This window comes from Pygocentrus nattereri, chromosome 4 (assembly GCF_015220715.1).
Source record: "Pygocentrus nattereri isolate fPygNat1 chromosome 4, fPygNat1.pri, whole genome shotgun sequence".
NCBI classification, from domain to species: Eukaryota; Metazoa; Chordata; class Actinopteri; order Characiformes; family Serrasalmidae; genus Pygocentrus; species Pygocentrus nattereri.
In genome coordinates this window covers 3045552-3071851 of record NC_051214.1, presented here as the reverse complement: position 1 = coordinate 3071851, position 26300 = coordinate 3045552, and the positions used below count along the sequence as shown (strand labels likewise).

The 26300-nt window shown below is 40.2% G+C and overlaps 1 protein-coding gene across 3 annotated transcripts; it reads left to right on the top strand.

Moving 5' to 3' along the window:
• The first annotated feature begins 109 nt into the window (after positions 1–109).
• On the top strand, positions 110–24675 carry LOC108412709. Of its 3 annotated transcripts, none has more exons than XM_037538089.1 (8): positions 110–565; positions 2437–2531; positions 3071–3132; positions 3756–3949; positions 14790–14944; positions 18940–19403; positions 21509–21714; positions 24130–24675. In XM_037538089.1, the coding sequence occupies exons 3-8, from the start codon at positions 3117–3119 to the stop codon at positions 24250–24252; spliced, it is 1158 nt and encodes a 385-aa protein (XP_037393986.1). In that variant the 5' UTR covers positions 110–565; positions 2437–2531; positions 3071–3116; the 3' UTR covers positions 24253–24675. The 3 variants fall into 3 exon arrangements, with proteins under 3 accessions (XP_037393986.1, XP_017540338.1, XP_017540340.1); XM_017684849.2 differs by having other exon boundaries at positions 110–602; XM_017684851.2 differs by lacking the exons at positions 110–565; positions 2437–2531; positions 3071–3132; positions 3756–3949 and adding an exon at positions 5800–6610.
• The last annotated feature ends 1625 nt before the right edge of the window (positions 24676–26300 follow it).

Sequence of the window (26300 nt, the reverse complement as noted above, 5' to 3'; positions counted from 1 at the left end):
ATGTCTGATAACAAGCTCTGAAAATAAAAAGAACAAGTGAAAGATGACACAACTAAGAAGAGGAGTGTCTGAACATCGAGGAAGCAAGAAGCAAGCAAAATAAATGGAACTTCACTGTCAGTTAATGATGTATAATAATGGTACTGTAGCCGATAGGGCTACGGGTAGAACCTTTATTTTGAAAGCCATTCCTGGAGGCAGCCATAGCTGCGGGTTGGTATATAGAGTTCAGTAGAGTATGGGGGGACTTTTATGTTGAAGCTAGGTTGTGGGGGCGGCCATCTTGGCGGACTATTTCAGTACCGCGATAGTCCGCTAAAATATCGTTTGGTCTCGTTGGGTTTTGGTTGGACGCAGGTGGCAACAAGTAGCGCGTTTAATGGGCTAATTTGGAGAATTTATAGCCCTGCTTTGCAGTTTAAGCGAGTGGTTGGTAAATAGGCTTTTGTGACCGTGGTATAGCGGGGATGAGTGCCGGCAGTAGAATTGAGTCCGGAGGGCGTTTAAGAGCTGGTGGAACGCAATAAGGGGGCCAATACTGCGGTGGTACCGGGCGGCGGAGCTGGTGATGATGGCCACTGTTCTATACTGGCTTTTATAGGGTCCGTTAAATCCTTTTTAGGCCCTTAATTCCTGATCTTTTAGCTGTACTCTCGGCTATATTGCCTTCTATACTGCTATAGGGTGCTATAGGGGTACAACCTGATCTTAACGCTGTAGTTGGTTCCTTATTATTATTATTATTATTATTATTATTATTATTAAACCCAGTGTGACCTTAGGTATTACCTCCTACTACAAGTGGAAAGACCTGTTAAGGGGTGAGGGGCCTAAGATCAACGCCAGTAGCCAAGCTGAATACTAGTTAGGTTGCTCCCCCTGTCTTCTCTGAGAGGGTGGCCTTAGTGTGATATATCTGTGTAATTCTAATTCACCTCAGTAGTGTGGCTTTTTTTTTGTTTTGTGTGTATAATTCATTTTTCTGAAACTTTCGGGGTTTTTTTTTGCAGATGTCTTGATTTATTTTGGTTACTATGTATTTTTGTGAGTGAAGTTGGGGTGATCTGGTCATACTGAGAGGATTTTGTGGTTGCTGGAGAGGTCGCAGTGGGTACATTCCTCCTGCTTGAAGATTGTTTAGCAGTAATCTTACTATTGATTGGAAATAGCTTTTTATGGTGAGGAAGTATTGTTCAAATTTTTAACCTTTTACCTTGAATGTGGAACTAATAAAATAAACGGTCTATGGTTATGTACTCCTTTGATGGGTTGATTCTTAATTTGCATCATACTCCATGGAACTGTGTCCTTTAGTTTGATACTGTGTGGGATCACTAAAGTAAGAGTAAAGTTTTTAATTGGGGCATTTTTGGTGTACTGGAGGAGGGGTCATCCGCCGTATATAGACCGTTCTGTGAGTTTATTTGATATCTAGGGGGTCAGCAACCTCTTGTCCTGGCACCACACGCAATTCTGTCCGGTGGATGTTTCTATCTGGCCCTTGTTCTCCTTCTGGGCAAATTGTATACACCCTGCCATCTTCGTCTAAGCACTTCACCACCCTGTACCGAACGCCATCCCACACATCTTGAATTTTATTACGGCCTTGGACATGATTCTTCCTAAAAACTGTTGTACCAACAGGGAGCACTGGGGCTATCCCAGTCTGATGCCTCTGAGCCCGCTGGGTGGCTGCTGCTTTCAAGTGGCGTTCGGCATTAGCATAAGCGAATTGGAGGAACTCTTTCTGTTTGGTCACCCAATCCTCCACGGATCCGTCCACAATCTCCCCCCCCCTACTCTCCCCAACAGTGAGTCGATGGGCAGTTGGGGTTTCTGGCCAAACACGAGCTCATATGGAGTGTGGCCAGTGGATTGATGCACGGTGGGATTATATGCGAACACCAACTGGGAAAGATGCTGAGGCCACCTACGCTTCTTCTCTACTGGCAGTGTTCGCAGCAAGTCGTGCATGGTCCGATTGAACCGTTCACACTGTCCATTTCCGGCTGGGTGGTATGGAGTAGTACGGCTTTTCTCCACCCCATACATCTTACAGTACATTATTGTACTGGCAGTGTAAGAAAAAGGCTGTGCCTCAATTTCACAATTGATCTTAACTGAAAAGGAAGGAAAAGAAAGAAACAGGTGGCATTCAGAGCATAAACAATGAACCCTCAGATGAAGAGTCAAAAAGGGAAACACCCATCCTCCCCTGGGGCTGCCCCAGTGCAGTTAGGCTGTTATACAGGGCGAAACTTTGAAATTATTGTGTAATATACAATTGTGCTTTCACTTTGGTGCTTAATGGATTCATCTGTTCTGCTGTCGTCTGCGATCAGTTGAAATTTAATTTTTAACGTGTTGACTGCTTGACTGGAATGTGCTTTAATTTATTCAGAATGAAACAAACTTTTCTTGTGCTGAATCTGAAAGGAACCTCCTCTTTCCGGCACTGGGCTGGATGAGGATATGAGCGTCTCAGTGTGTGCAGCATTAACTACATCAGTCAGAGACACCGAGCTGTTCAGGTAAGAGTCTTTCTGTAATTCTGTTTACACTGCACTGTGTATATTACTCAATTATTATATCATCCAATATCAATAATATAAACGATATAAATCCACTCTGGTCACATTAAATGTCTATAATGGTTCTCATCTGCATACCCTGTTAAATGTCACAGGTTTCAGACCTGAATCTGTAAATGAAAAGTAAGACATGCTACATCTCTCCAAGGTGATGAACACAACTGCAGCAGCCTCGGACATGATTGAAAAGGATTGAGAATAATAATTGATAATTGCAACATAATATCATTTATTCACTTCTTTTTCACAGAATTTTAGAAATGTTCAATAAAACATCAAAAAATATTTTTGGGTGAATATATTCTAATATTTAAAACCACACTGTGTAGGTTATTTTTATATTTAAAGTAATGAAAACTGATGAAAGAAAGTGACACATATTACTGCAAAAATACAAACAATATCCAACCAGAATGTTTCTAAATGCTCAGAACTTCATTTCTGTAACATACTGGACTAACTTTCCTCTTTTGATTAAGGATTCAGAAATTCCAGAAAAAAATTCTTCTCATCTGAGCGCACAAGATGGCAGACAGCAAAGGTAGGTATTAACTAATGTAGCAGTAATTTAAGCTCAATCAAGTGCTGTTGCTTCTCAAACCCTTACGACAGAAGAAGGCTTACATTTGCTTAAAAGAATTCCAGTGTTTTCCTTGCTGCATAAGTCTTTTAGAGTGATGGTGATGGGACCCAGGGGTCACCATGACTACAACGCAAATATAGACATTTTATTTACCATGCAGAGCCACCGGAGAACCTACACGAGTCTTCTGAGCTTATGTGGAAATTTTCTTTGGAAACTACTTTGCCTTACAATGTCCTGCATGTATCCCTCCACCCTGAATTGGCTTAAAACATTGTTTAACATCAAAATTCTCAAAACAATCATAAAATAATGCCTCAGGCATCAGGCAATGAAGCTTTTAGAGGTGGACATCCGGTTCCTATCACCACTACTGTGAACAATTCTGACTCAGTATTTTTCTCTAGAACAGAGGGTTTCACACCAAACCACTGCTTATGTACATATGACTTTATTTACATCTTAAATACTGAATTATGCAGGAATTTAGAAAAATCTGTGGAATCCCACTTCATTACCCTCTATTAAATAACAGTTAGGTGGTAAACTGTTTCTTACAATGGCATGTTTTTAAATTACAGAGCTTGTTCCAGCCCACGCCTTGGTGAGACCAGGATTCATTGATGAGCTTGTCCCATCATCTAAGCAGATCACCCTGGGGTACAACCGCTCCTACCGGTGTCTGGCCAAATTCCCCAAATGTGAGAAGCTGATCAGGTCTCGGGCACTTGAAACCCAACTTCTCTATTCAGCCTCTGAGGCTACCCTGTGGAAGGTAACCAACCTGTTTTACTGAAATGAAGCATGCTGTGTTGTCTCCTGTACATACATGCCCAAAAACGTCTCTTTGCTCAAAACACAGCCACATCATTGATTTTTCACATCAATTTGGTTTGGAAGACGATACAACTTACTTTAGTCTACCAAAACAAAAATAAGCTTCTCCGCATAGAAGAATAGTGGAACAGCCATTGTGAGTAACTAGAGCCTGTTTTACTTCAGCACAATATGTTGAATCATTCTCTACAAAACCAACAAAGGCGGACTCCTAACCACGCAGACATACTGTAAGATAACTTGCAAGAGAAGCTAAGCTAGTCTACTCAAAAAATTAAAACAATATCTGATTTTAATTTTTATATCCACACTTTCAGCTGTATATGTTTGAACTTGAGTACATACATGGAATAAATACATTAGCTGGATGCTGGACCCATCAGGGTCTCACCAGACATGTGGGACTCCTCATATGGCAGGAATTGTGTTTACTTGTGAAATTTCCAGGTGATTCCAATTGAGGTAAAGAGTCTCTGCTGTGAGAATTAAGAGCACTTGAACGCAATCACTGCACAATGTAAGGTAGAATGGAAAATTCGAATAAGAAGCTGGTGGAGAAGAGATTAACTTTATCTTGGCAAGATTCTGCATGGTACTTTCACCAAAAGGCACTCATGCTACTTTGTGGTTTACTGGAAAAAGCCACAGTTTGCACATTTGTGCATCATTAAGTAATCAGAGGTAATATCCCAGACAAGACCTAGATGTCTTTGTTCTGTTGACTGTTTACAAAATGAAAAGTGGCTGTTTCTAGCAGTATCTGAGCTCAGGACCGTCTTTCTCTCTAACCTACTGGTAACTAGCAAAGATACTTTCTCTAGACAGACAAAGCACTTATTGTACGTCGCGCTGGATAAGAGCGTCTGCTAAATGCTGTAAATGTAAATGCAACACCTAATTTTTGTAGCTTTATTGTTATTCGAGATGCAGCTTTTAGACAACTATCTTACGGTTGTGAAGTTCTAGCTATGCTAACAAATGTGATAGCTGTGAAGTGATGTTTTGATGTACAACATGCTCTTTGTGGTTGAAATTGAAAAATGATGATAATTGATAATCAGGATTGTTTTTAAATAATAGTTTTTGATAATTTTAAGGCTACTGTTTTGTAAAATTATTGAACATAAGAACAACAAATTAGTTAAGAAAGCTCTGACCATGCCTGAACTCAAATTATACTGCCTATAACTGGCTGAATAAAAGTTACATTTACAGCATTTAGCAGATGCTCTTGTCCAGAGCAACATATAAAAAGTGCTTTTTTTGCTTGTTACAAATAAGGTAGAAAGAAAGCCAGTCCTGAGCTCAGATACTGCCAGAAACCAAAGTCCATGATACCTAGAGAGGAAGAAACAGAATTAAATACAGTGCTGTGCAATACAATCAATACTTAACTCAGTGCTCATTTAATTGCTGTGTAAAGAGATGAGTCTTCAGTCTGCATTTGAAGACAGCAAGAGGCTCTGCTGTACGGACAGCCAGCGGGACTTCATTCCCTCACTTGGGTGCCAGTACAGAGAACATTCTCCACGCTTGTCTTCCGTGCACCTTGAAGGATGGCGGGTCAAGCCGAGCTGTACTCGAAGCTCGAAGGGCTCGTGGTACAGTCGGAGATTTCACCATTGCCATCAAGTCGGTAGGGGCTGGTCTGTTTTTGTCTTTGTAGAACGGCATTAGGGTTTAAATCTGATGCAGCTACAGTGAAGCCAGTGAAGGGAGCGCAGCAGTGGGGTGACGTGGCTGAACTTGGGCAGGTTGAAGACGAGCCGTGCTGCAGCATTCTGGATGAGTTGCAGAGGCTTGATGGCCTGCATGGGAAGACCAGCCAAGAGTGAGTTGCAGTAGTCAAGCCTTAATGACGAGACTGCACTAGCACCTGAGCAGCCTCTCAAGTGAGATCAGATCCTCCAGTTGTTGTACCGGAGAAACCTGCATGACAGAGTCCGGTTCAAAATGTGAGTCGAGAACAATAACTGGCAATCCAGAATCACTCCAAGACTTCTTGCTTCTAGTTGTAGGACATTGTCTGTGGAAAGAGACAAAAAACAGTTTTAGGGATTGAAAACAAGAGGATGAGGTCTAGTGAAAGAAGTGGACACAGAAAAAAAAGACTGGCAGATTCTATTAACCATTTCCTTAAAGAAGGTGACAAAATCCTCAGGAGTGAGAGAACAGGGTGGAGGGGGAGGAGGAGGGTTGAGGAGAGGGAAGAAAATGCTGAAGAGCTTGTGTGGATCAGATGTTGATGCTTCCAGTTTCTCTCTGTAGAAAGATGACTTTGCAGCAGTAACTTCTAGTGAGAACTTGGGGAGGAGAGATTGGTAGGAATGAAGATCCGAGTCAAGCTGGTATTTCCTCCACCTTCTCTCAGCCTTCCTTAACTCTTGCCAGTTGTTGCGCAGGACACCTGTCAGCCAGGGGGCAGGTGGGGAGGATCTTGCTGGCCTGGAGAAGACGAGGGAGCAATAGAGTGCAGTTTGCGGCGACTAGAAGAGCATGAAGAGGTGGAATGGATGGAGTAGGAGAGAGGGAGTGTGTGAAAGATAGAAAGTGGTGATCAGAGCCGCGAAGAGGAATTACTGTGACATCCAGCGCGGAGGTAGGTCTGCTGAAGATCAGGTCCAGAACGTTGCCTGCTCTGTGCATCAGAGGAGTCTGGTTGAGGGTGAGGTCCACTCACCTGTCAGAATTGGAATCAGAATAAATTTATTTCACCAAGTGTGTTGCACATACAAGGAATTCACCTTAAGGAGTGCACACCTGTAAGACATGTAACATATTGAACAGACCAGACAAGCACATAGACTGTTACTTACTAACAACAACAAAGGGACACATAAAATAAGAATTCAATAAATGAAGAATGAGTAAGAATAATAAAGAGTCATTGTGAAAAAAGCTAAAGAGAAGTATCTCTACATATGCAGGTCTGAGTAGACAGGCAATAACTATTATATACAGTATAATACACATTGATATGAACATTTGTAAAAAATTAACATTTGCACAGCTGTGAAAATAAGGTCTATAGAGGAAAACAGAGGAGTTCTACAATACAATAAGGAGGTTTGTGGCATTCCTAAGATATTCTAAATTCTTGTGGTCTGTGAAAACTGTAAAAGGATGATTTGCTCCCTCAAGCCAATGTCTCCACTCTTCCGAGGCTAACTTGACAGTTAGTAATTCTCTGTCTCCAATCCCATAGTTCCTTTCTGCCGCTGACAGCTTGTGGGGAAAAAAAAAATACTACAGGGTGCAACTTTAATGGTGAGCTTGTTCTTTGAGACAATACTGCCCCCTATCCAGTCTCGGAAGCATCCACTTCAACCACAAATGGTTTGGAAGGATCGGGATAAGTGAGAATAGGAGCTGAGGTGAAGGCTTTTTTGAGTCCTTGAAATGCCAGCTCTGCTTGCTCGGTCTGTCTGATCTGCATGGGTCATGCAATGGATCTCCTTTGAGTAGTGATGTGAGTGGTCCGGCTTTAGTGCTGAAATTTCTGATAAACCTTCTGTAAAAGTTTGCAAATCCTAAGAACCGTAGTAGTTCTTTAACTGAGTGAGGAGTGGGCCAATTTACGACGGCATCAACCTTGTGATCATCCATGATAACCCCTTAACTACTGACTACATACCCCAGGACATTGACAGCCAATATTAAATTCACACTTTTCTCCTTTAACATACAGGTTGTTTTCCAGTAGTCTCTTCCATACTGCCTAAGCATGATGCATATGGCTGTCCTTGTCTGGGAAATAAATCAAAATATCATCAAGCAATCACAAAATTTCCTAACATGTCTCTCAGTACATAATTAATGAATGCCTGGAACACTGAGAGCGCTATAGAGAGCCTGAAGGGCATTACGAGGTACTCATAGTTCCCCCTAGTGGTCACAAAAGCTGTCACACCCGTCTCCTTCCCTGACATGTATTAAATTGTAGGCACTTCTGAGATCTAATTTGGTGAATATTGTAGCCCCCTTTAACTGTTCCAAAGCTACATGAACCAGAGGAAATGGATAGGGATATGTTTTCGAAATGTTATTGAGTGCTCAATAGTCTATACAAGGGCAAAGTCCTCCATCTTTCTTTTTAATAAAGAAGAAACTAGAAGATATTGGGGAGGTAGATGGTCTAATAAACCCCTGTTCCAAAGACACTTGAATGTATATATCTTGCATCTTCTGTTCCTCCTGAGTGAAGGGATAAACATGGGCATTGGGGAACGAAGGAATTTCAACCAAATAAATAGTACAATCATACAGCCTATGTAGGGGTAACTTGGTGGCATTGACTTTGTTGAAAACCTCTTGGAGGTCTTTATACTCCGGTGGGATTTGAATTTGGGATTCTTTGTTGGGGCTTTTTATTGAAGTGGAGTGAACTGCAAGTGAAGGGGGAATTATACAGGTTTGTAAACATTTATTCGACCACTTGGTAATCGTGTGTTCGCACCAGGAAATCGAGGGGTTGTTTTTTTTAGCCACGGAAGGGCTAATATTACTTCAAATTCTGATTGTTCTAAGACTAAAAAAGACAAAGTTTCTTGATGAAGGGCCCTGGTTTTACTGCAGTGAGTTTGGTGAGCTCCCACCAGTCATCCATCCAGGTGCTGCTACTTTCCACACATTTGGAAGTTCCTCCACTGAAATGTTGAATTCCTCCATGATCCTGGCTTGAATAAAATTCCCCTCTTCTCCGGAATCTAATAGGGCTGAAACAACAAGAGAAACAGAATGGCCGTAGATACTGATAGGTAGCATGAAAGACTTAGATACCAACACTTTTGAGGGAATACTAGCATGCTCAGTAGACTCCATGTGTTTTCCAAGGGTTGGCGCAGTGCTTGTTTGGGGCCTCACAACACAGTCCTTGATCTGATGGCCCGATTTCCCGCAGTACATGCAAAGATGATTTCTCAAACTGTGGCTCCTTTCCTCAGGAGTTAGTCGCGATGCCCCACAAACTGCACATTCAGGGTCATATGGCGCATACATAAAACAAAATGCATCTGATTTGCTAAAACTGGCACACACAGCTCAGTACATTGTTTTGCTAACAGGAGAGTAGTTTTGTCAGGCAAATAATGTACTGTTTTTTTTTTTTTTTTGCGATCAATTCTTTATTATGTTTAACGAAAGCAGTAACCAGTACTGCAAAAACACATAACACAAATCACACAAGCACAGATAGAACAAAGGACATAACAAGACCATAAAATAAAATAAAATAAAATAGGGAAGAAAAAAAAGGGGGAGGGAGGAGTTTTTACAACATATTACATATTTTTCAGGGTTTCGATTGCATCGTACCAAATATTAATATTAGCTTCATTAGCACCATTAACTCAGGCAGTGAGTTCCATGTACATTATGTCCAAGAAAGAAAAAATCCAGGCTGTAATCGAGAGAGAATGAGGAGGTTTCCAACGAACTTTGATCATTTTCTTTGCCGCAGTGAGTCCAGCCATAATAATACGTTTTTCACTTTTGGATAAAGAGAGTTCCGAAAAGTCATTAAACAGTAGAGTAGGTATGATGGCGGGCATCTCCAGCGAAACAAGATTTGAAAGCCTAGAAGCAACCTTGTCCCAAAATGATGTTACAGGAGGGCATTCCCAATACATGTGAAGCAAAGTACCGCAAGCCTTTGTAGAACACAGTGTGCACGTGGGGTTATTAAGAATATTCATAAAGGAAAGTTTGCGAGGAGTGAGGTAGGTTCTGTGTATGTAGTTCCAATGAATTAACTGGTGAACAGGGTTCCGGGAAGCTTCTAGAATATTAGACCAGACCACCGCCCAATCAAAGTTATCATCTAAATCAGAGCAGTCCCGTTTCCAGAGCGTGTATGAGGTGAGAGGTAGATAGGATGTTTCCAATAGGAACCGATAAAGCCTAGATACCATTCCCCTAGTCTTATCTGAATTACCAAATATGTTGTAAATGGGGTGGGTAGATAACCGATGCTGCAATGATATACCATTTGCTCTAAGGACAGACCTCAGCTGTAGATAAAAAAAAAGGAACACGTGGGTAAGTTGAAACTAGACTGAATATCCTTAAACGATCGTAAGCCGTTATCATCAAAAATGTTTTCCAGATGAGAAATACCCCTATCGGCCCAAAGAGATACGGTAATAGGCCTTCCTCCAATTAACAGGCCTCCGTTATTAAAAATTGGAGAATCTTCATGCCACTTACAAGGTATTTTAGCTAGCTTTTCCTTGTCCCGCCATATCTGAATGAGATATGAGATAATTGGCCCAAACCGTAGCTAGCATTGCTTATTACTAACGTTCGCAGAGAGAATATCCTCCAGTTTCCAAGGATGTACAGCATTTTGCTCAATCGAGTGCCAGGAAACACTCATTTTTGAGTCCAGCCAGGTGCGTACTGGCCTCAGTACAAAAGAACAATGGTATAACTTAAAATTAGGAACCGCTAACCCACCCTCCTCCCTCCGCCTTTGTAAGGTGGACAATTTAAGACGAGGCTGCTTCTTTCTCCAAATAAAATCAGACATGATAGAATTAAGTTTTTTCCAGTAATCAGAGGGGGGAGGAAGGGGAATCATTGAACTGATAAAATGAATTCTGGGAAGAACATTCATTTTTACAATCGATACCCGGGCCTGCAATGAGAGAGGAAGACTCGTCCATCTTTCCAAATCATCACACACTTTGCTGAGTATAGAAGAGTAATTATACTTGACAGTGTGATTAATGGAGGGGGAAATTTTCACACCTAAATACTTAAAGTTCTGAACCACTGGGATATTGGCCACAAAAGGTGTAGTGGTAGCCAATTCATTTAGAGGTAGCAGAGCAGACTTGGACCAGTTAATTTTGAAACCAGAGATAGAGCCATATTCATCACAGATAGACAGAAGATGAGGAATAGACCACGACATCGTCAGCATACAAGGCTACATGATGTTGAGTATTGTGAATAGAGACGGGGATCAACTCAGAGGATTGGCGAATTGTTTGTGCTAGGGGTTCAAGGGAAAGGGCAAAAAGCAAGGGACTAAGTGGACAGCCCTGTCGTGACGATCTTGATACAGGGAAAAGAGAAGAAAAAATACGTCCTGTTAATACTGAAGCAGAGGGGTTAGCATATAAAACCTTAATCATATGAATAAACCCGTCTCCAAACCCCAAAAATTTGAGTGTTGACCATAAGAAAGACCACTCTAGCCTATCAAAGGCTTTCATAGCGTCTAAAGATAAAACGGCCACAGGTGTTTGGATGTCAGTTGCTTCATCGACTATATGAAGGAGACGTCTCACATTGTCAGATGCGAGCCTAGATTTAATAAAACCCGTTTGATCAGGATTGACAAGAGATGCAATATGTGGTTGGAGACGATGAGCAATTAATTTAGCATAAATTTTCAAGTCCGAATTTAGTAGGCTAAGGGGACGATAACTTGTGCAGTCAGCAGGGTCATTGTCCTTTTTCAAGAGCAAGGAAATTAAGGCTGTATTGACATCCCTAGCAAAACACCCCTTTTCCATAGAATATTCGATTATCCTTAAAAAAAAGGGACTAATGTTTCCAAAAAGTGACGTAAAATTCAGGTGGGATCCCATCTAGCCCCAGTGATTTGCCCCTCTGCATGTCAAATGTTGCAGCTCGCAATTCCTCTATAGAGATAGGATTTTCCAATTCAGTAGAGTCTAAATTGGATAAACGAGGAAGGTCAAGCTTCCGTAAAAACTCATCACATCTATCCTGATCTGTTATTATTTTGGTTTTATAAAGGTTGGAGTAGAAATGTTTAAAGGTATCATTAATTTTTTGAGGGTCTGAGGTAATACTACCATTTAGTGTTCTAATAACTGCAATATCAGCAAATTGTTCACTTGATCTGATTTTCATGGCTAGGAGGTGGCTGGGCCTGGCACCCTGAAAATAGTACCCCTGTCTGGTCCTGTGTATTTGAAATTCAGAGCGCTGCTTAAGAAGATTATTTATTTCTTTCTTAATCAAATCACGACTTAATGCCACCTGTTCTGAGAATTTACGTTGTAGTTCTACGTCCAGTCTCTGAAATTCACCTTCAAGATTTTGCAACTTCATAGATCTGACTTTACAAAGATTAGAAGAGAATCGTATAGTGAAGCTCCTAATGAACCCTTTTATAGCATTCCATAAAATCCGATGATCTTCCACAGACCCGTCATTGAACGCAATAAATTCCTCAAACTCTGCAGTGAACTGTGATATGAAATCCTGATTTTTCAGTAAGGAAGAATTAAACCTCCATCTGACTGCACGTTTAGCCCCGTAGCTGACAGAAGCTGAGCAAAGGACTCCCTTATGATCAGATAATGCTATCGGCACTAATTTAGTCTGGTTAACATTATGGAAAAGACTCGGAGAGGTGAAGAGGTAATCAATTCTAGAAAAAGATTGATGCCGAGCAGAATAAAAAGAGAAATCTTGTACTGTAGGATTAATTGATCGCCAAATGTCCACCAGACCCAAGCTATTGGCCCAAGTCTGCAGTGCTGCTGTGGCAAGACACTGATCTCTAGATCTTGATACATTTGAGCTATCCAATTTAGAGTCCCATACAGCATTAAAGTCCCCTCCAACAACAAAGTCATAATCCACCAAGTCAAGCATTTGTTGCGTAAGTAAATCATAAAAACATTTATCAAACATATTGGGGGCATACACAGAGAGGAAGGCAATTTTCTTGTTATAAATTTCAGCCCTGGCAATCGTAATTCTACCTGCCTCGTCTGCTCACGTGTCTAATAACTTAAGCTTCAGACTGCGTCTGACAACAATAGCCACCCCTTTAGTTTTGCTATCAGAAGCAGAAAATGCAATTGTGTGATAACATTTGTCAGCCAAGTATCTAATATCAGATTTTAGAAGATGTGTCTGCTGTAATAGCGCAATATCTATACATTTCTGATGTAATAAATTAAGAGAGCTGACTCGTTTATGGGGAGTGTTTAATCCCCCGCAGTTCCAAACTAAAAAATTAAGTTGACTCATTACAGGTAGTACAAAAAAAATTACCGATGGTATGTACGCATCTGACCCACCAAACCACATAAAATGAACACAAATTTGGAAATACAGTACTCCCAATCACATGCCTTAAGATACTGGTGCTTGGAACATAGAGCAATCCCTCATCCTCCTTGAAATAACTCACCCTTATAGGAACGGAATAAAAAGTTGGACATACACAACACGGACATACAAGAAAAACATTAAAGCCTCCCCCTAATAGGTACAAATTATATAAAAACAAAGACACAAGTTTAACAAGTAACCACAGATGGTCCGTGACCAAATTTGAATATGGGGCAGCAAAAGTGATTCCAGCTCGACAAAACTTGTAAAGTAACCAGAAAAGAGAAATTCCCATCAGGGTGTAAGGGCACTGTGTTAACAAGATCAGCTATAACTCCGGGATAGTATACCCCATACCCTTGTTATTAATTTAACTATATACAATGAGTTGCTATAAGCAGTAACAAAACATCATTGAAAAGTCAGCTATATAAACTATACGCACAAGAGCATGGTATTGCCAATACCAACAGGGCTAAGCAAACCTTCGAACACAACACAAAACCTGCTGGAGATACCCCGCAAGTGAACTGACTCCATTTACCGGGGTGTAGCATTGAAACGGATAACCAGTAACTACCAGCTAGTTAACACAAGTTGACTTTGAGAGGCCTTGATCTCACTCAGTATGTGAATATGAGGGGGAAGCAGCCGCGGAGGGATCGGATATTGTATTCAGAAAGTCCTCAGCTTCCTTAGAAGACGTGAAGGAGTGAAAATGAGCACCTTCCTTAATCTTCAATGTAGCTGGGTAGAGTAGGAAGAACTCCATACCCCTGGCACGGGCTGTTGACATGGCAAGGGAAAAGGCCCGCTGTCGCATCACTGTATGGGTGCTGAAGTCCGGTGCGAAGCGGATGGTGCGGCCGTTCAGCGTGAGAGGCTCCTTTTTAGCAGCGCGCAGGATGGCTTGCCGGGTCGTGTATCGCAGAACGTTGAAAATCAGCGTGCGATTCTCTCCACGTTTAGATGCTGCTTCATTGTAAATCCTATGAGCGCGCATAATCTCTATCGAGGACCTGGTTAATGAGGGGAACCACTGTGGGAGTGAGCGCGTGAGGAACTGGGTAGCGTTATCACCTTCAATGCCTTCTTTCAGGCCGATGATTCGGACGTTACACCTCCTGTTGCGGTCCTCAAAATCCGCTAGCTTGAGTTCCATGAGTTCTTGAGTTTTTTGATGACTCTTAAAGGTGCTCGAGTTGGATTCCACTGCAGACTCTATCGCATTCACCTTGGAGTTTATCGCTTCAACGCTAGCCGTTAACACGTCCAGCTTAGCCTGAATCGCAGTTAACTTAGCGTCAGTGTCCCCTCCCAACTGCTGAATCTGTGCGAGCCGTGGTTCCAGAAAGTTCCGCTGTTTGTCGAGTAACTTTTCCAACACAGACTCGGTTATTGCCTCAATGTCGGAGCGCGAGCTTTTGGATTTAGCTGCCATATCACTTCAGGAAGACTAGACCAGTACTTGAGTGTAACCAAATATCCTCTGACAGGAGAAAAACAACTATTTGGTGTTGCCGAGCCGGGAGCAAAAAACCTAAGCCGCCATCATGTTCAGTCAGTCACGTGACTCCCTAATGTACCGTTTTTTGAATACATTTCAGTATGTTGGTGGCACTTTTGGGTAAATGACTGAAGTGTAATTTAAATATTTCTCATTATTTCTCTCTCCACAGTGTATGGGTGCGAGCGAGAACCAAGTTTCAACTCTGTTTCCCAACCTGATAGATGCTGTGGAGAAAAATAAACCAACTATGGCCATTCGATACCTGGAAAATGCAAGACACTGGATCACTGATATTATTCAGCAGGTAGACAAGATAATTGAAAGGTAACAAAAATATTGTTCAAAACTATATTACTATTAACTCCATCTGCACACAAACAAGGAGGCAGTCAGCTGGTTTATGTAAGGACAAATGAAGTACTTGTTCAGTCTCTGCATACATATGGTGCATACCAGTACATTATGGTTGTTTTTAACATACAAACATAAATGTTCTACAGTTTCTCATTAGACTGAATGAATAACCGACTCTAAATGTAGGTATTGTGATATAAACCGAGTCCGTTCTACAGTTTCTCATTAGGCTGAATGAATAACCGACTCTAAATATAGGTATTGTGATATAAACCGAGTCCGTTCTACAGTTTCTCATTAGACTGAATGAATAACCGACTCTAAATGTAGGTCTTGTGATATAAACCGAGTCCGTTCTACAGTTTCTCATTAGACTGAATGAATAACCGACTCTAAATGTAGGTATTGTGATATAAACCGAGTCCATTCTACAGTTTCTCGTTAGACTGAATGAATAACCGACTCTAAATGTAGGTATTGTGATAGAAACCGAGTCCGTTCTACAGTTTCTCGTTAGACTGAATGAATAACCGACTCTAAATGTAGGTATTGTGATAGAAACCGAGTCCGTTCTACAGTTTCTCGTTAGACTGAATGAATAACTGGCTCTAAATGTAGGTATTGTGATATAAACCGAGTCCGTTCTACAGTTTCTCGTTAGACTGAATGAATAACCGACTCTAAATGTAGGTATTGTGATATAAACCGAGTCCGTTCTACAGTTTCTCGTTAGGCTGAATGAATAACCGACTCTAAATATAGGTATTGTGATATAAACCGAGTCCGTTCTACAGTTTCTCATTAGGCTGAATGAATAACCGACTCTAAATGTAGGTATTATGATATAAACCGAGTCCGTTCTACAGTTTCTCATTAGACTGAATGAATAACCGACTCTAAATGTAGGTATTGTGATAGAAACCGAGTCCGTTCTACAGTTTCTCGTTAGACTGAATGAATAACCGACTCTAAATGTAGGTATTGTGATAGAAACCGAGTCCGTTCTACAGTTTCTCGTTAGACTGAATGAATAACCGGCTCTAAATGTAGGTATTGTGATATAAACCGAGTCCGTTCTACAGTTTCTCGTTAGACTGAATGAATAACCGGCTCTAAATGTAGGTATTGTGATATAAACCGAGTCCGTTCTACAGTTTCTCGTTAGACTGAATGAATAACCGACTCTAAATGTAGGTATTGTGATAGAAACCGAGTCCGTTCTACAGTTTCTCGTTAGACTGAATGAATAACCGGCTCTAAATGTAGGTATTGTGATAGAAACCGAGTCCGTTCTACAGTTTCTCGTTAGACTGAATGAATAACCGACTCTAAATGTAGGTATTGTGATATAAACCGAGTCCGTTCTACAGTTTCTCGTTAGGCTGAATGAATAACCGACTCTAAATATAGGTATTGTGATATAAACCGAGTCCGTTCTACAGTTTCTCGTTAGGCTGAATGAATAACCGACTCTAAATATAGGTATTGTGATATAAACCGAGTCCGTTCTACAGTTTCTCGTTAGACTGAATGAATAACCGACTCTAAATGTAGGTATTGTGATAGAAACCGAGTCCGTTCTACAGTTTCTCGTTAGACTGAATGAATAACCGACTCTAAATGTAGGTATTGTGATAGAAACCGAGTCCGTTCTACAGTTTCTCGTTAGACTGAATGAATAACCGGCTCTAAATGTAGGTATTGTGATAGAAACCGAGTCCGTTCTACAGTTTCTCGTTAGACTGAATGAATAACCGGCTCTAAATGTAGGTATTGTGATAGAAACCGAGTCCGTTCTACAGTTTCTCGTTAGACTGAATGAATAACCGGCTCTAAATGTAGGTATTGTGATAGAAACCGAGTCCGTTCTACAGTTTCTCGTTAGACTGAATGAATAACCGACTCTAAATGTAGGTATTGTGATATAAACCGAGTCCGTTCTACAGTTTCTCGTTAGACTGAATGAATAACCGACTCTAAATGTAGGTATTGTGATATAAACCGAGTCCGTTCTACAGTTTCTCGTTAGACTGAATGAATAACCGACTCTAAATGTAGGTATTGTGATATAAACCGAGTCCGTTCTACAGTTTCTCGTTAGACTGAATGAATAACCGACTCTAAATGTAGGTATTGTGATATAAACCGAGTCCGTTCTACAGTTTCTCGTTAGACTGAATGAATAACCGACTCTAAATGTAGGTATTGTGATATAAACCGAGTCCGTTCTACAGTTTCTCGTTAGACTGAATGAATAACCGGCTCTAAATGTAGGTATTGTGATATAAACCGAGTCCGTTCTACAGTTTCTCGTTAGACTGAATGAATAACGGACTCTAAATGTAGGTATTGTGATATAAACCGAGTCCGTTCTACAGTTTCTCGTTAGGCTGAATGAATAACGGACTCTAAATGTAGGTATTGTGATATAAACCGAGTCTGTTCTACAGTTTCTCACTAGGCTGAATGAATAACCGACTCTAAATGTAGGTATTGTGATATAAACCGAGTCTGTTCTACAGTTTCTCATTAGGCTGAATGAATAACCGGCTCTAAATGTAGGTATTGTGATATAAACCGAGTCCGTTCTACAGTTTCTCATTAGACTGAATGAATAACGGACTCTAAATGTAGGTATTGTGATATAAACCGAGTCCGTTCTACAGTTTCTCATTAGACTGAATGAATAACCGGCTCTAAATGTAGGTATTGTGATATAAACCGAGTCTGTTCTACAGTTTCTCATTAGACTGAATGAATAACCGGCTCTAAATGTAGGTATTGTGATATAAACCGAGTCCGTTCTACAGTTTCTCATTAGACTGAATGAATAACCGGCTCTAAATGTAGGTATTGTGATATAAACCGAGTCCGTTCTACAGTTTCTCATTAGGCTGAATGAATAACCGACTCTAAATGTAGGTATTGTGATATAAACCGAGTCCGTTCTACAGTTTCTCGTTAGACTGAATGAATAACCGACTCTAAATGTAGGTATTGTGATATAAACCGAGTCTGTTCTACAGTTTCTCACTAGGCTGAATGAATAACCGATTCTAAATGTAGGTATTGTGATATAAACCGAGTCTGTTCTACAGTTTCTCACTAGGCTGAATGAATAACCGACTCTAAATGTAGGTATTGTGATATAAACCGAGTCTGTTCTACAGTTTCTCATTAGGCTGAATGAATAACCGTCTCTAAATGTAGGTATTATGATATAAACCGAGTCCGTTCTACAGTTTCTCATTAGACTGAATGAATAACCGACTCTAAATGTAGGTATTGTGATATAAACCGAGTCCGTTCTACAGTTTCTCATTAGACTGAATGAATAACCGACTCTAAATGTAGGTATTGTGATATAAACCGAGTCCGTTCTACAGTTTCTCATTAGGCTGAATGAATAACCGACTCTAAATGTAGGTATTGTGATATAAACCGAGTCTGTTCTACAGTTTCTCATTAGGCTGAATGAATAACCGGCTCTAAATGTAGGTATTGTGATATAAACCGAGTCTGTTCTACAGTTTCTCATTAGACTGAATGAATAACCGACTCTAAATGTAGGTATTGTGATATAAACCGAGTCCGTTCTACAGTTTCTCATTAGGCTGAATGAATAACCGACTCTAAATGTAGGGATTGTGATATAAACCGAGTCCGTTCTACAGTTTCTCATTAGACTGAATGAATAACCGACTCTAAATGTAGGTATTGTGATATAATCCGAGTCCGTTCTACAGTTTCTCATTAGGCTGAATGAATAACCGACTCTAAATGTAGGGATTGTGATATAAACCGAGTCCGTTCTACAGTTTCTCATTAGACTGAATGAATAACCGACTTTAAATGTAGGTATTGTGATATAAACCAAATCCGTTCTACAGTTTCTCATTAGGCTGAACGATCAGTTAAGCTCCCTCTACTACAATATTTTTTTCTGTTAAATCTTTCCTGTTTAGATATGATCAGCACAATCAAGATGTGAGTACAACTATTAGTGATATTATCACTGAAAAGCGGAAGGCTGAAAAAAAGTCTCATGACCTATCCAACGAGATTAAAATATTGGAGGACACTCTGGAGGAACTTAATAAAGAATTGACAATGATCAGCAACAAACTGAGAGAAACTGAGTCACGGATTTGCTCCAAATCACATGAGCTAAAGACCTATGTTAATAATGTGGCTAGAACAGACAAAGACCTTACCATCATTGCTATTTTTGTGCCAATCTTTGGAATCATCACCAAGTCCATCTATGATGCAGCAACTGGCCCAGATATTTCTCAAAAAACCAGGGCTCTTGAAAATGAACTGAATCTGCTGACCTCAGAAAAGAACTCCATTAAACATCAAGAGTGGACTTTGCAGCTCAAGATACATACTGAAAAGGTGAAGTTGGCCCAGAAAAAAAGTGAACAGGGTGAGTAATTTTTCATTGTTGTCTTCATTCTAGATGTGGTTACATGTTACAAAATGTGGCTGCACTTTATTTTACAGTATGGTATGTAACTATTATTTAATAGGTAAATATGCAGTACTTCTGAGTAATTTTCTGCTTCGTACTTTACATGATATGTATTCCATATTTACATGTATTTACATGTATTCCAGGTATGTACCACAGGACTAACACAGAAACAATAACAGAAGCACCTGACAGATGTAAACAAAGCACTTGCTACAAGAAAACAAAGCCTGAAACAGAAAAACACAAGGACTGGGCAGGACAGGATGTTAAATCCAATCAGGCTTTAGCAGAGCTCAGTAACGCTGAGATTAATAACTGATCACATTGATTTATCAGTCTACTCAGGCTTTAGCAGAGCTCAGTAACGCTGAGATTAATAACTGATCACATTGATTTATCAGTCTACTCAGGCTTTAGCAGAGCTCAGTAACGCTGAGATTAATAACCAATCACATTGATTTATCAGTCTACTCAGGCTTTAGCAGAGCTCAGTAACGCTGAGATTAATAACCAATCACATTGATTTATCAGTCTACTCAGGCTTTAGCAGAGCTCAGTAACACTGAGATTAATAACCGATCACATTGATTTATCAGTCTACTCAGGCTTTAGCAGAGCTCAGTAACGCTGAGATTAATAACTGATCACATTGATTTATCAGTCTACTCAGAAGGGACGTGTATCTTAATATTACAATATATTAGTTGCTCATAGCACAGAATCCGTATCAGATAAACTGAACGCATGGGAAATAGATATTAAAGAGAACATTGATGAAAGAGATTGGGGAGATGCTTGTCTTAAAGCACTAAAGCAAACAGTAAATGCAAGGTTTCGTTTACTTGAATATAAGTGGCTGATGAGGACATATATAATGTCTGTTAAGCTCCACCACATGTCTGCTAATATTCCAGATATTTGCACTAAGTGTATGAATGAAAAGGGTCATCTATTTAACCGTTTATGGGAAATGTACAAAAATACTGTACATGGAGAAATGTTATAGAGTGCTTGTCAGAAATATTGATGACCAAAGTCCCCTTAAATGCCGAACCATGTTTGCTTGGGATATATCAGAAGGAATTTTTACAAACGCAGAAAGAATACCCAGCGCTGGACTTTGGACTTCTTCAGGCAAGGAGGGCCACTGCACTGTGCTGGAAGAGCATGGAAGGCCCTACCTTGAGAATGTGGATAAGAGAACTCTCAAACTCTGTCGGACTAGAGAGATTAACATACATTATAAGGCGCAAACAAGAAGATTTTGTCAGTCTCTGGGAACCATACATGATTATGATGACAGATGAAAACTACAAATCTCAATTAATCTGCAAACCATGAACATTGTGGAAGGTTTTTTTTTACAATTATTTATTATCTTTACTTATGTATTATTATTATTATTAGTAGTAGTAGTATTTCTTTTCAATTCATTGAATTGTTTGATGCTGTATTGAAAGGTGGTGTGTGTGTGTGTGTGTGTGTGTGTGTGTGTGTGTGTATCTGGATGATGTACAGTTGCACTGTTGTGTCTGTCTAAGGGGGAAAAAATAAAAATGACAAAGATATTTTGGGAAAAAAAACATACCATACTGTAAACTAATTATTACTTCTTCAAAATAACAATGTAATTACTGTATGTTATTAGTGGTCTTTTTAAAGACAAGTTCAACCAAAGTTAAACAACATGTCTTAAAACAGTTTTATGAACCAAAATAATAGATTAAAGGATACATACAATTGGCAAAATATTGCAGTAGTGTAGGCAAAATTTCCAGCCGAGGCCCAAAATTTAAAGACTTCAGTTCATTTCTTGTAATTTCTCATTTCATTTCTCTTTATGTGCCTGTAGTGTAGTTACTCTCCTTTTTTCTGTAACTGTGACAGAATACAGATATATTTATTTATTTATTTATTTATTTGTGTGTATCCTGATTACAACCTTAAGGCATATTCCAGAACCCTCAGCTCTATTTGACTCAGCGTTGTACTCCTTCCATGTGCATTCTTAATGTAAATCTCAGAAATGAAATATGTGCTTTTTGTGAATTTGCTAGGTGCTATACCAGATCCTGTCCCCCTCGGTGAGGTCCAGCAGTGTCTGACCAAAATCCAGGATATTCTAATTCAGCTCAAATCCTTCTGGGAAAAAGTGCTTGCTATGATAGATACCATCAAACATAAAACCTTCGTCGATGAAGACCTTGTTGATGATACGGAGGAAAAAGAGCTGTTTATTTCTTCGATCCAGGAAGCATCAAAGGTAAATCTTTAAGAATTCCACTATGCACACTATGGTGATCTTTAGCTGAGCTCTCCCAGCGCCTGCTGTCAGCTCCTTTAAAATCCGTACTCAAATTCATCACAAATAAAAAAGGAGAAGTGAAGCTTTTTTTTAAACAAACCTGAAACAACAGGCCTTTAGTGAAAATAAACACTGTCCTATGAACACCAGTGAAACTATGGCTGTACATATGCACTTGGACATCAGAGAAAAGCCCTTTAATGAACACATGGAATACTTTTTAAGATATAGGTACAGTAAGTTAAAGTAGATATGCATAAATGAAAGAGATCAATAACTACGTTTAGCCTGACGCCTCAGTTAGTCTCAGTTAAAAGACTAGTCTAGTCTAGGTTCATCCATGGTGGCAAAATATGACTGGACATGGGACACTTACTGTAGGACACACCAGACTTTCTCCACGTAGGAATTACAGAAAACTGTTGAAATATTAGGATCTACTTTTTAAAACTGCTATGAAGCCTCACGGAGAAAATGAGACGGACACATCAAACAAAAGTTGAACGATGGACTGACCACCCCAGAGTCCAGACCTCAACACCACTGAATGAGTTTGATTACTTCAGAAAATCATCAACCAGCTTCTAAGACACCGGCTTCTATTTCTTTGAGAAACTGATCAGCAATTGATCCGGTTTTGAAAGTGGAATTATATAAGTTATATAAATCTTAATCAGAGCAACTGTGAGGCCTTGGGTTTCTGTGGGAGATAGTCTAGCGCATGCTGTCTCTGATTACACTGCCATGCTGTTGTAATACATGCAGAGTGTTTCTTGATGCTGTCATGCTGAAATAAGAATGGACATTCCTGAAAAAGACGACGTCTAAAAGGCAGCACGTTTTGCTCCAAAATGTATCAATCTTTCAGCGTTAATAGTGCCTTCACAGATGTGCAAGTTACCCACTTATACCTCCCTACATCATGACAGATGACTTACGTTATGGAACGTTATGCTAATAACAACCAGAATGGTCCTTTTGTTCTTTTTCCTGGAGAACACAACGTCCTTCATTTCCGTAAACAGTTTGAGAAGTTGACTTGTCAGACCACAATACATGATATCAGTCCATCTCAGATGAGCGTAAGTCCAGGGAAGTCAGCAGTGTTTCTGCACAATGTTGATATATATGTGGTGGTTGGTTGGTGTAGTGGTTAACACCTCTGCCTTCTACGCTGTAGACTGGGGTTCAATCCCTGACCAGGGCAAGCCCCCTACACTATACCAATAAGGGTCCTTGGTCAAGACTCCTAACACCACCTTGGCCTACCTGTGTAAAATGATCAAATTGTAAGTCGCTCTGGATAAGAGCGTCAGCCAAAATGCCATAAAATGTATATGTAAATAAAATCTTCTGTCACAACCTTTGGAACGTGGTTTAGGCATCAGTTTCAGTTTCATATATTTACAATAGAAAAACTACAAAAAAAGCAAAAAAAAGGAATTGAATATCCTTCAGTCATAATGACCAGTACTGTAGTGTCTTGGTGAAGGAGACATGTAGGGGGCCTGATTCTGCTATTAGAAGTGCTCTTTATGTACACCAGCAGAAAAGGCGCATACAGGAGAGCCCGTTAGCAGAGAAGGTCAAATCTAACTGCAACTCTGCTTCATGGTCGACACTTAACCCACACTAACTAAACCCACACCCAGACACAGAATACCACTTACACACATTTCAGACTAACCAGACCAAACAACGTCCCTTTTTAAAGGAGGTGGTGCAGTTTTGCTTGATGCACCTATAGTTCCTTTCCCAATAGGTTACCGTACTACGTTTTCTCCCCATTATTAGGTAATGTGACTTTCATTTCTCTTTCAATTCACTATTAAAAGGCAGGAGTCCTTTATGGGGGTCTCGTCCCCATGTCGCAATTTGCTGACAGAATAAAGCAACATAAAATATATTAATGCCTACAAAAATGTCATATAGCCTCCCAAGATGCCAGAAGTAGGCCTGTCACACACTCTGACTTAATCTTTCTTGTCTTTAGATTTTTTTTTAACTGCGACCATATGCTTTCTGAGGCCATATGCGCGCTCTGAACACGTTTCTGGTTAAAGTGATAGCAATTTTTACATGTGAATAAATACAGTACAACATTTTATTCCATCATTTTCAGTTTATTACTTCATTTTTTATTATTAGTTTGTGAAACTGTAAAAAGAAGCTACGCCTTGATTTTTCCACAACAATAACAGAACAGTCCGATATCCAACCACTGGTGATGTTACTAACTGTGATAACTGTGATGTTAATGTAAAAGATGTGAATGTAATCATAAACCGATGCCCAGAACTGTAGTAGAGGACCAGTAAGGGCCAACAGTAGCCCACGTTTTGGAAATCATTTTTCTTCTTCTTTTTTAAACAGGTTTGGAAAAGTTTTAGCGTGTTCTGTGGTGAAGCTACTCAAACATTCAGGGAGCAGACTAAAGGTGCTTACAAATTCCTGGAGACTGACCCCTCCGCTCTCTCCAATGAGGCATGGATGTAAGAGTATGGCTCTGTGACAGCTGAAGAACATGAACATATGAAAAAGTAGTGATGTGCCGGCCATCAGTGAGTAACAAACGAGACAGTTTAAGGAATAACTATTATGTATTCAGATAACAATATCTGGAGTATTATATATGTAGCCTTCCAATACTACTATACTGTACTACAAACAGTATAGTTTGGTTTGGTTTTGTTGCTGTGTTTAGGTATCTTGGTGGGGTTAAGTGGCTTTTGTGTAGTATGTAAATTGGGTGGGATTTTAGAGTGGAGCTGCAGCTTAGTTTTAGTAATACGGTCCAGGAATAAAGTGTTTGTTTTTTTTTTTCTTTTTTCTCTTTTGCTCCTTATGCCGATCTGCTTTTGTTTAACCCTGATTTGTTGTTGTCAAATGGAAGTTGAATAAATTGTGTTGATTGGGAAAGTTGTGGTTACTCATTGTTGCTCACCCCCGGTTACCAAAAGAACCTGATACAAAGCTGGTGTTTTTTTTTATTAACAAGAGTTCCTGGGACTCTAATTTCCCAGGTGGCGTAGTCGGATAATTTCTTGTGGCTCACCAGTGTCACAAATAAGATGTTGACATTGATAACATATTCCAGTCCTTGCTTCAGTTTTTGTTGTTTTCTCCCAAGTCAACAAACCAAATGCAAAAATACAAGGGAACAAACCAAAAAGCCCACACAATCCCCATTGTGCATTTACAAATATCTGCTTGTGTCAAACAAAACATATACATTAGCACCCACCCGTACAAAGACGCCAAGACAAACGCACCAGACATGACCAAAAGACAATACAAAGACAAATACGTCTCTACATCAACATTTATACATAGGGACAGACAAACAAACCATAATGACACCATCCATCCATCTGTTTTTCTAAGCCGCTTCTCCGTCAGGGTCGCGGGGGGCTGCTGGAGCCTATCCCAGCAGTCTTCGGGCGGAAGGCAGGATACACCCTGGACAGGTCGCCAGTCCATCGCAGGGCAGACAGACAGACACAGACAGTCACTCACACCTAGGGGCAATTTAGCGTGTCCATTTGGCCTGACTGCACGTCTTTGGACTGTGGGAGGAAACCGGAGAACCCGGAGGAAACCCACGCAGACACGGGGAGAACATGCAAACTCCACACAGAGAGGACCCTGGTCACCCGGAGAAGCGGCTTAGTATAAAATAAACATAAATAAACAAAAATGATAATAATAATAAAATAAACCTAACTAATTTTATTTATTGTATTTATAATCAGTTAGTGGGCAGCATTGATAGCGAATCAATATACGACATGAAAGAATTCCACTTGGAAAAGAAGGAGTCAGTATTACCTTTCAGAGTATAAGCAATTTTCTCCAATTTGAGAGAATACATCACATCTTGTAACCATAATTTAATAGAAGGCAAAGGCAAAATGCGACGTCTTGCCATCAAGGATGTGAAAGCTAGAATCTCTATCTGACCTCAGGTGAAGGTGGATGATTGGGCAGGAAGGCCTAAGATTGCCAGCAAAGGGCAGACATCTAACCCAACACCGAGAGCTTTTGACATTGTATCAAAGTAGTTCAACCAAAACCTCTGCAAAGTGGGACAGTAGAAAAACAAGGAGACATCAAACACCTGTCACACTGATCGCTAATTGTGTTGGGATAAAATTTAGACAATTGTGATTTGGATCAGTGAATTCTGTGTAAAACTTTGAATTGGATTAACTGAAGTCTTGCGCAGGGCGTACAAGTGCGCCCCGCACAACTTGCCCTATTCCACCAGAGATCTGAGATAGAGAGGCCTAATTCACCCTCCCAGGCAGTTTTAGATTTATTTGTGGGTGAATTCTCCCAGTCCATAAGACGTAAATACACCCTGGATAAAGGATTTCAAAAAAGGGTTCAGAGACAACAGATCATCTCATGTTTGCTGTGTGGGAGGATTCAAAACATCTGGGAGGAGGGAACGAGCACAATGTCTGATTTGAAAGTACCTGTACTGATGTGAAGAGGGCAGGCTGAACTCTGCAGATATATCTGCAAAAGTTCTGAAAACGCCA